General features: G+C 39.1%; 1 protein-coding gene across 1 annotated transcript; it reads left to right on the top strand.

Annotated features, from left to right (window-relative positions):
• Positions 1-431: 431 nt before the first annotated feature.
• On the top strand, positions 432-11148 carry LOC149283495 (vacuolar fusion protein CCZ1 homolog). Its single transcript, XM_089497453.1, has 15 exons — positions 432-521; positions 1441-1538; positions 1642-1735; positions 2501-2575; positions 3130-3177; positions 3628-3711; positions 3924-4099; positions 6177-6258; positions 6487-6548; positions 7130-7241; positions 7733-7766; positions 9317-9434; positions 9531-9689; positions 10187-10314; positions 11093-11148. Exons 1-15 carry the CDS (start codon positions 432-434, stop codon positions 11146-11148), a joined length of 1416 nt encoding a protein of 471 aa, XP_089353579.1.
• The last annotated feature ends 480 nt before the right edge of the window (positions 11149-11628 follow it).

Below are 11628 nucleotides of genomic sequence, written 5' to 3'. Positions count from 1 at the left end.
TTATGACACAAAACCTACATATTACAGCGCAATAAATAAACAAATGCCATGACATTTAAAGATTAAAGTGACCAACGTATATGTTTTTAAACCCACTATGGATGCAGCCTCCTTAGGATATGCGATTAGCCCGCGCGAGATGAAGAGAATGATTTCTGGTGTAAATTAATCCCTTTACAATGAAATATAATTATTATTAAATAATAATAATAACCCCCCCCCCAAGTGATTGTAAATTGTAATATTGTAGTAAATGTTAAGTTGTGTGAAGGTCACCTTTTTTAGTGTTTCGTTAGATTGTGTCATTTATGGGACAGAGGACTTTCTGACATACATCCGGACTCGCGGCGTTTAAAAGCTCAGACAGATTACTGTTGTTTTCCGCCAACTCCAGCTGAACCTCCGTGAATCTCCTTCGTGTCGTTTGCAGGATGGCCTTTGCGGTGCAGGAGAAGCAGTATGCTCCCTCCTTGCTAAGTTTCTTCATCTACAATCCAAAGTTTGGTCCGAGGGAAGGAGAAGTAAGTGAGAATTGTTACATCGTCCGGACAGGGGGTATAAGAGACTTTTGTTTCTTCGGCTTGTTCGTTGGTAACGTTGCTGCCTCACCGTTGTGGCGCATTTCCTTTATTCAAGCTGTCAGACCTGGATTTGAGGCGCTCATGTTGTCCCCTTTTCCCACAGCATTAGAAACATAATTCTAGGAACTGTTCAATTCCCAAATGTTTCCCAGAAGTAACTCTTTAATCAGGTGAAGTTTTGCCTCTTTCATAATTTATCTGGGAAAATGTAATTGTAATGTGACACAGAAGCAGGCACCGATAGGTTGTTGCCATAGACACTAAAATCTTCCTTTGGTTGAACTCCAACTAAACCTCTTAACATCGTATGCATGATTTATATAGAGACCCAGAATACGACCCATTAGGCTATTGCGTTAACGAGCAGGTTCTCCTGAGAAAGTAGAAACCAAGTAGTACGTCACACAATGGCCATCCCAGCCTAGTGCTTCCTACGGCACGCCGGGAAATGTTACTGAATTACGTGAATGTAATTGACTTTGCGTGATTGGTAATTGGTCTCATTCACGGAAACGTTTGGCCATTGACTGGATTCATGTGACAAGCTCTGAAACATTTCTATGAGTGACAAATATTTCTTTGTCCCACTTGTCCCCTCCGGCATGTTGAGGACCATTGTGACTTGTGGTCTAACCGTAACATGTTATTGGTTGGCGTGCTAATGCCTTGGGAATAAACTTGATGTGGAATTTAGAGGACATGAACGTTTTCTTTGTGCTGGGCACATTCTTCAAAGAATCACATCTTGTGCAGGGAGCAACATGTTGCATTATGGGTATTGTAGTTCCATAGCTGTCTGTCCATGACCTCCCACCAGAGTAGATCTACTAATTGTGTTTTTGTTCTCCATCCTTTCAAGGAAGAAAAAAAGATTCTCTTTTACCACCCGAGCGAAGCTGAAAAGAACGACAAGATTAAAAATGTCGGGTTGTGTGAAGCCATAGTGCAGTTTACCAGGTACAAAACCCACAAACACTATTTTAGGTTTGAAAGTACAATTTTTCGGTGTGAATTTTTTTATATTGATCCCATTTGCTTTTTTTTTTTTTCACCCCGCAAGGACCTTTAACCCAACACAGCCAGCAAAATCATTGCACACGCAGAAAAATAGGCAGTTTTTCTATGAACCAGAAGACAGTTTTTGGATGGTCATGGTAAGTAATGCTTTGCAGCGAACGCTTACAATAAATCTTATATTAAAAGCCATTATTTGTATGTGTGCTGTAAGCGTGTATATACGGCATTGTGCAGAATATACACCTACCGTAGGGGCTACAGGGGAAACCCACCGCCTATAGTTGATACTATACAGCAGGGACAGTTGCGAGAATTCGAGTATTCAGGAAAGTCTCGTTCTACACTCCATTCGACCTTTCGGGTCCCGAAACACCAGCTATAGACCATCATAGGTGCAATTTAAAAATTGGGTAGGAAGCGGTGCATCTAAATCGCTAAAATATGGTATATATTTTCTTTAACATTTGTGGGAACCAGAAGCATCAATGTTTATTATAAAAACACAAAAAACTCCCTTAACGACAGACACGTAAGGTGTGCATGAAGGTATACGTTTTCAGGGTTTTTTATATATTATATTGTGTTTCATTTTAAAATCGCTAAATTTTAATATGTAGGATTGGGAAAGTGCCAGATCTGCTCTAAGTAAAAAGATGTTATTTTTACTTTCAAAAGAAGTTTACAATATCTTTTCACTTATATTAGTGGTAAATAACTATGTTTCTGCATCCTTTGCATACATGTTGTCTGAAATGTATTCAATCCAAATGTTATTATCAAAAAAGGGAATCTGGGACAGCAGCATTAAAGGATAATGAACCTGCACCCTTTTCTTCTTTGCTCAGACCATTTTTTTTTGTTTTCTTTGATATTTTCATTACTTTTGTCATTAATGATTTTAGGTAGTAAAAAATCCTGCTGTGGAAAAGCAGAAGGATGGAAAAGTTGTCTTTGAATATCAAGAAGATGAGCTACTTGTGAGTAATTATATTATTACCATGCATACTAAAATACTATGATACGAATTCTTAAGATTCAATCATAATGGTAATAATAATGATTAATAATATTATTATTTGGAATATTAATTGTAAGCTTCGTAGCAGGGCTCTCTCCACCAAATGTATCGGTTTGGCTTAGTCTGTCAATTCTCGTCTTGTCTGACCCCTTGAATTTATGTATTGTATTAAACGCTGTGTAAACTGTTGGCGCTATATAAATAAAAGATAATAATAATAAATAATTAATAACACCTGGTGAAAACATTATTGTCTTCTCCTCTGTCCACATATTCTTCCAATTTGTCTGCTAAATCATTATTTTACAGTAAGCAGCGTATAATTTTTTTTATTTTTTTTTATTATTATGTTTGCCTACATAAATGTAGTTTATTTAAAATACCTTATTTTTTTCTCTCTTTGAGACACTGTTTTTTTTTTAATAATTTTAAAAACTAGGAAAATGTGTGTGTGTGTGTGTGTGTGTGCACATATATTTTTAACATATATATATATATATTTTTTGCTTTCAGGACAAAGTATATTCATCAGTGCTCCAGCAATGCTATAAAATGTATAAGGTAATTTATTGAGAATGTTACCCCACTTTAACGGACAATACTGTATGAAGGCCAGTGCTGACCCTCTGACAGTGACAGTTTTTTAGAACAGAATGTACACTTTGATACATCTGCTTATGGTTAAAAGTGGAAAGCGTTAGTGTTCATGTATGCGTTTCATACATTTGTGTTGTTTTGGGGCTGTGTGCTGAAAATGTTGTGAATTATTAAACTATATAAAATAAGGGATTTTTTTAATTCTTTTGACAACCAGATTTTTTGAAAATCTGTGACCTTCGTTAATTTGATTGATTAAACATTTTTAATGAATGATACAAATATGGAATCCATGTAACCTAAGAACACAATCTAAATATATCATTATATATATAGTTTACACATTCTATCCCAACATGTTCTGTGTTTTTGTAATTACATGTTTTGTACTCTCTTTGTTTATACCTATTATAGCTATTTAATGGCACATTCAACAGGTCGATGGAAGCTGGGGGTGTGACGCTGCTGAAGGAGAGACTGGAGAAATTCTTCCATCGGGTGAGTGCATGGATTTTTTTTATATTGGGACTTATTTATTAAACTGTGAATCTGCATGGTGGACACGATTTCGCTATCATACAGATGGTACCCTCTCGGTCATTCCGCTGCTGCTATATGTGTAGTGCCGCAGTTCTTCAGTCTTTAGGTAGCGGTTCTGCTTACTACTTTGTCTCGCACATCTTCACCTTTGTTACGTTCTCCTCTCGCAGTATCTACAGACATTACACCTGCAGTCTTGTGACCTCCTCGACGTGTTTGGTGGCATCAGCTTTTTTCCGTTAGATAAAATGACTTATCTGAAAATCCAGTCGTTTATCAATCGGGTGGAAGAACAGCTTAACCTCGTGAAGTATACGGCTTTCCTGTACAATGACCAGCTAATCTGGTAAGAGCCGCTGAGCCAAAGTATAAGAGACCTCCCCAGACAACCAAGATACAACAATTATAAAAAAAATATAAAAATGTGCTTCTACAGTTATTAACCCCTTAAGGACAATGGGCGGTCCCTAAACCCATTGAAAACAATGCATTTTGAGCCCTATCCCTAAGCCTCATACAATAACAGATAATGGCTAATAAAGGTCTATGGTAGGGTCTGTCGTTTTCCCAAGTCTTATATGTTACAGTTCTGTAATAAATTCATGTAATGGTGCTTATAAGTAGTTTCAATAAATGTGTGTATGTATATATATATATATATATTATCATGATATAAGATCAGGCCAGGGACTAAGGTAAATATTCACAAACTGAACAGACTAGATGAGCTGAATGGTTCTTATCTGCCGACACATTCTATGTCTATGATGCTAAAAGCTGTATAAATGACCGATTCTCTATAAAGTTATGTTTATTACACCCCCATAACTTGGTTCTCATGGCCTACACATAACGAGTCTACTAGTGAACTGAGCCGGGCCGTAGCAGCAGCAGATGTATCATTACAGTATAGAATGCCTGTTGCCCCTGGCCGTCCTACCTGATCTGAGCAGGGGTATCAGACTGTCATCGTACACTTTTCACCTTCCAAGGCGACGTGTCCTACTTCTGCAAGAGGAGAGATAGCAGTAATAATTTACAGCCTAGGTGTGAATTGGTGTGAAAGGCGAGACCAGGCTGGATGCATCAATTACCAGATGACTTTTCTGCAAAGTGTCTGGGTCATCATATATACGGAGATTGCTCACTAAGGCCACCTACCCAAACCCAGCATTGTGTAGCCATGTGTGTTAACACTTCGTTCTTTAATCAAAAGGACTTTGTGTAGGACGGATGATCTCAACTGCACCATGTGCCAAAAGTAAAATCAACAGTTATTGTTAAAGTACTAAATATGGAGCATTAACAAGGAACACGCCGTTTGTTTCCATGTTGAATGGAACCCTTCTCTTTATATAGAATAAGACGAGGGCAGCAATGTCAGTTATTTAGGTTATACAGAAAACAAGAAGCATACAATATTTTCTATTAAAAAAAGGTTGTTTTATGGATTCTAATGCATTTAGTTGCAAAAAGGTTGGAGCAATGCATCTAACTAGCCACGGGGTTATAGAAAATGTATAATCCAGGGCTGCATTAAAAACAGTGCTGCCCTGTATGATGTATTTTATTATAAACATGACCAATCTGGATTTCCTACCACTTTACCAAAGTTATGAAAACTCTTTAATAATTGCCGTCTATCTTTGTGGCGTTCTCTGAAATTGTCTGGGATTATTTGTTATGTTATGCCCTCCTTGATTTTGTTTTTCAGTTTATTTATTGGTTTGAAATTATGATGGTGACATCATGTCCTTCTGTCCCTGTCTGTCATGGCTGTCATCGCCAGCATCTCTTTTCTCCTAACATCTCCTGTTAGCACCCAGCACTGGCTTGACTTGGTTTCAGATTGTAGAAATCCTGCTTGGATTACATCACATGCCGTCTCATTGTGCCTTAAATAAGGTCTTTAACCAGTGACCTCGTTTGAAAGAATCCTTTGCGTTTGCTTAGAAAAGCATGATGTTTTCTTCAATAGAACGATGTAACGGACCATTCCTCATAGTCATCCCGACAGTTTGGAGTAACGAGCTGCCCTTCTTGTATCTTCCATAGTTAGATGCCCTGCTTTACTTGACCTTCAGCGCCCTGAAGGTCATTATGTAACTCATTGATACCGCTCCATGGTCTTATTGTCACCTGAGACAGAAAGATATTTAGCTCTCTATGATGCGGGAATCGGCTGCACCAGAAGGGTTTTATCTGCTAAACTGTGGACATGTGATTAAGAGTTTAATGTTCTGTGATTGCTTATGTAGGAAATAAGAAAATATCTCTCTCTCTGTAACTGAATAAACTGCTAAGGTTTCTAATTACCACCATTAATTCTGGTGAAAATTGCTTCCTTCGTGCAGGAGAAGTGAGTTTGAATCATCGTCTTCTAAATTACTTCTAATAAAGTATGCTTCCTCGCTCTCTTCTAGGAGTGGACTGGAACAAGAAGACATGCGGATTTTGTATAAATACCTCACTACATCTTTATTTCCTAGGCATCTGGAGCCTGAGGTATAGTGTGCACCATTATTTTGCTTTATTACTATGAACAAACTTAGAACCAGTGTGTGCATCACCATGGGATAAATTAGGCACGTGTGTGTAGCTTTTACTATTGGCCCGTCAACCACCCCATTTAAATTGTACAGCGCTGCATAGTTTGTATTATTATATTATGCAGAGATAATATTATTGTTATTATTAATATAATGCAAAAAGCCACCCTCTTTTATTTTGTAGCTAGCAGGAAGAGATTCCCCCATACGCCCAGAAATGCCTGGAAATTTACAGCACTACGGAAGGTACAATGAATATTTCTGCCTCGGAGATCTCTTTTCAGTGCTAGAAAACATGGCTGTGTCTGCTAAGTAGTGCTGCGCAGTTGCCCCCCGTTTTAGTTTAGGTGCACGCAGCCATTAAAACCCGAAAACACGGGTAATGAGTAAAGCCGTATAACAGATTACATATTTCTTGGTCTGTGCAAACGTAAAGTTCTGTATACGATGCCATATCCGCTGCTGTCATTGAGGGACGCGCATGCAGGATGTTGAGAGCGTATATTATATGAGGAATGGTAAACCATAAGTAAAGTTGACCTGTTTAAAAGGCCAGGGTTGAGCAAATACCTGCTTCAACACAGGTGGGTCTATCCTAGATTCTGAACATACGCAGTTAGCCGTTTCGTACATGGCTTTAAGTCACATTAGAACTGTAATCGGTGTTTATTGATTAAAATACTGGCATTTGTCCTCAGAGCTCCTATTGATGGATTTAGCAAAAGTTTTAAAACCCCCAAATGCAGTATTACTGTCTCTGCTCCTATAAGGACCCGGTGTAAAGATCGCTGTAACTAAAGTATGGCGCCCCTTTTTCTTTTCTTCAGGTTTCTCACTGGACCGTTAAACCTCAATGACCCGGAAGCAAAGTTTAGGTTTCCAAAAATATTTGTAAATACAGAAGACGCGTGCGAGGAACTCCATTTGATTGTTTACAAGGTGATGCCAGTGTCTTTAATGTGAGATACTTGGCCATACTATATATCCCAGTCTGTATATAATGCTGGTACGGTGGCCTCATACTGGCTATAGAGTTACTCCTGCTATTAAATGGTATATATGTGTATATGGACACTAAACATCTCACGTAGGTCAGCTGTTTAAAGTGGATCCATCACGTTCTCAGTATCTGGGGGAAATGAATTATAAAATACTGGCTCTGCCACGGGCTGCCAATAACCCGAGCACCGTTCAGTCTCTTCAACCAAATATGTCCAGTTACACTACATATATAAGATATATTCAGTATACGGGTATTTTTAATTAATCTAGTTGTGCTTAAAGCTGTGAAGGTGACATTTCCCATTTAATTAGAGTCATCTGGCATAGACATAAAGAAGGCAGCACAATGTCTGTATGGGGAAAACAAGTAAAGAGATGTAAAGGCAAAAATAAAGTGCAAATATTAACTTGTCTTCTGTTTGTTTTAGGCTATGAGTGCCTCTGTATGCTTCATGGTTGATGGTGAGTGACTTTAAATTTACCTTTGTCACCTTCAGCCCCATAGAACAAACGCGTCCACACATTGCCCAAAGATACAAAATGCCAGCTGCTCAAATCCTGGTGGGACCCTGCAGAAGCCCAAATGAAGGAAACAAGTGGTCGTCTACAGCTTTTTCTGTTCACCCTTAATTATGAGATATTTGGAGATATTTCCACAGAAGTATAATTTCCCTGGTTCCAATATATACCGTATTTTTCGCTCTATAAGACGCACCTGCTGATAAGACGCACCTAGATTTTAGAGGAGAAAAAAAAGGAAAAAATATTTTGAGCTAAAAAATGGGCTAAAATATTTATTACAATAACTGAATAAGCTATGAACACAGTAAGACACACACAGTAAGACACACACAGACACAGTAAGACACACACAGACACAGTAAGACACACACAGACACACACACAGTAAGACACACACACACACAGTAAGACACACACAGTAAGACCTCCCTCCCTAACCCCCCTTCTCAGTATCTCCCCTCTAACTCCCTAACCCCCCCTTCTCAGGATCTCCCCTCTAACTCCCTAACCCCCCCTTCTCAGGATCTCCCCTCTAACTCCCTAACCCCCCCTTCTCAGGATCTCCCCCCCCGCCCCGGTCACTTACCTTAAACTCCTGTGTTGGAAGCGTGAGGCGTTTGTCTCGGGTGCCGGCGCTTCACTGCTGAGCGCCGGCGTCTGACGTCATATGCCGGCGCCCAGCGTAAAGCGCCGGCACCCGAGACAAACGCTTCCAACACAGGAGTTGAAGCGCTGAGGCAGGCGGCAGTGGCGGCGGCCGCCGCCAGCAAAGGATTCCTGTATATCTGTCAGGCAGGGGGGCCCGAGAGTTGCCGAGCGGTTGTCTTCAGCAACCGCTCGGCACCCCTTGGGCCCCCCTGACTGGCAGAAATCCAGGACTCCTCTGCTGGCGGCTGCCGCCGCCGCCTGCCTCAGTTGCGACCCCGGATTTATCGGCGTATAACACGCAGGTAGGGTTTAAGCTCCGGATTTTAGTTAAAAAAGTGCGTGTTATACGCCGATAAATACGGTATATCGTTGCCCCCCCCCCCTGCCTGCATCTTCGCTCCATAAGACGCGGCTGATTTTTCATCCTACTTTGGGAGGAAAAAAACTGCGTCTTATGGAGCGAAAAATACGGTAACTGTTTTTCTATATTTTCATGCAAGAGCTTAAAGTTTGAGCTTTGACATCTTATCACATGGCTTTCCTGACACTCTCTGTAATTTGGTACTTAGGGCTTCTTCCTAGTTGGCTTTTATGGGCTTGCTTGCCTCTTTATGGGGAAACTTACAATAAGAATGGTGACTTATGTCTGTCAAACATGCCATTTAGACAAACTGTTCCCACCTCGCTGAGCCATGGCCAACCCTAGTCCTTCAAGAAGAACTCTTGAAGTCACTGTTGAAAGTCCATGGAGCTTCTCAGAGAAACCATCTGACTTTCTTCGGTAGAATTAAAACCTGCTGTGTCTTCTGACTAATATGTTTTATTTTTGTTCCTTTCTTTAGCATCCACACAGCTTACCCCTGATTTCTGTCGGAAATTAGACAGTCTTGTAGGACCTCAGCTTACAGTGTTGGCCTCGGATATCTGCGAACAGTACAACATCAATCGTAGGATATCAGGGTTAGTAAAGTTTCTGAAACTCTGACGCTTTTTTTATATCTCCTAGTATATAATGAAATATTGTTTTTTTTTCTCTGATACTAATTTCTGTTCTAGGTCTGAAAAGGAACCTCAGTTCAAATTTATTTATTTCAATCACATGAACCTAGCGGAAAAAAGTACAATTCATCTTAGGAAGACGCCGAGCGTATCTCTGACATCGGTCCAGCCGGAGCTCATGAAGATTCTTGGTGACATTAACAGTGATTTTACAAGGTGATTCTCTCTCAAAGACCCTGTGGAGGGACGCTCCAGACATCACTTTAATGCATATGGTAGCTGTATAGTCTCTTTATTAATACATCAGGTATTAATGGAAGCAATAGCTTTCCAGCTATTATGTGATTATGGCAATTATATATCCAGCGTTTATGCTGCATGTTGGCTTCTCTGATTTATAACGTAAGGGATGGAAATAAATGCAGACGTTTTTGATATTGATTACTTTTTATATTTTTTTTGTATTTTCCATTCTCGTGTTATCGTTACAGGAGGGGTTTAAGGTGTGTTTATTTTTCAGTTCCTGATCATTCGGTTATGTCTTCCATGCTTAGAAAAAAAGAGTGAAACTAAATCACTGTGTTTCTCCAGAGCTTTGGAAACCATGGAAACTACTAAAAAACAAAACTTTGGGGGTTCTCTTCCTTTTATTGTATATTGTGCAAGGTGTTTATATCCCTGTAGTGTTTTCCTTGACTATTCTCTCTTTTTAGGGTTCATGAAGACGAGGAGATCATCGTTAAGGCTATGAGCGACTACTGGATTGTTGGAAAAAAGTCTGACCAACGGGAACTCTACGTTATCTTAAACCAGAAGAACTCCAATCTAATTGAAGTAAATGGTGAGTTTCACTAAGTTTGTCTGCAATGTTCTTCAGATACTATTTGCAAACTGTTAGAGGGGATGGATCTTTTTTTGGAATTAGTGAGAACCCAGCATTGACATTGACTGCCAGACTGAAGATGTGGAACCTTGCATGTCCTCACCTAGGTGCCTTTAACGGTCAGGTTACATTCCAGGGTTTCTTATTTCTGTTCCATGTTAAACTTTGGAATCATTCCGAAGCCTCATCAATATTTATTCCGACTATTTCCTTTTTCTCTCTCACCAGGTTGTCTTAATAATTAAAATGTAAATGGTATCTGACTTCTTGACATTATTAGAACTGCTGCAGCTGGACCTTATTCACGTATCACAATGTACTAATCCCCCCCTCTGTAAAAAATTAAAAGTATAAGATGTCATTGTTGCCATAACATGCGCCGGTCTAGTTAAATTGTTTTGACAGCTTTAATACTGTTAAATGAGAGGCGTACAGAAGGTTTTCATTGTCTTCCTATATTATCACTTAAAAGGACAGTATAATGTCCCAGACAGCCTTAATATAAAAAAAAATCCATATTAAAGTACTTTGTGAGTACCTTAATATGTATTTTTTAAAAACAAAATACCTTAAGGAGAAGCTGCAGCTCCACAGTACAACATTTCTCGCTACTGATTGGCTGGAAAGTCCTCCCAATGAAATCAATGGAGGTGCTTTCTGCTCATGCACAGGGGTAAATGAAAAGGGGGAACCTTCCATGTTTAAAGATTACATTTTTTTTTTTCTTGTTTTACAGAAGAAATCAAGAAGCTTTGTGCCACACAATTCAATAACATCTTCTTCCTGGATTAACATGCGACTCGCTCTCTTACAAAATGGCCAGTAAAAGCCTTTTTTGTGTAATTTGGACAGAATATCAGTCATATTATTGACTGGAATGACTGTTGTCAGGCAATACTTGCCTTCTAAGAACTTTCTATCTCTAGGCTCCAGAAATCAGACCATTTTTAGATTTTAAATATTTACCTGAACTCATGAAAACCGCTTCAAATCTTGGAACCATTGTCATTTCATCTCTTTCATTGACGCTGAGATAAAAAATAAATACTCCACTAATCATTGTTATACTTTTCATTGTCCAGTCCTCTTCTTTTTTTGTAAAACAAAATTGTCTTACATGGCAACCGGTTGAAAGCAGGCATCTGATTGAAACCATAACTATAATTAGAATAGCGTTAAACGCCTATATTGTGTTAATACGGTATTTTGTGTGGATGTTATTAATAAGCAAATTATGTATCCCAGCATGCAACAGTGCACACCCTATTAAAG

Source organism: Sceloporus occidentalis, unplaced genomic scaffold (assembly GCF_023333645.1).
Source record: "Sceloporus occidentalis isolate IW3139 unplaced genomic scaffold, rSceOcc1.0.p SCAF_103, whole genome shotgun sequence".
In the NCBI taxonomy this organism is placed as follows: Eukaryota; Metazoa; Chordata; class Lepidosauria; order Squamata; family Phrynosomatidae; genus Sceloporus; species Sceloporus occidentalis.
Note: the sequence above shows the minus strand (reverse complement) of the source record. Positions and strands in the feature narration are given on the sequence as shown.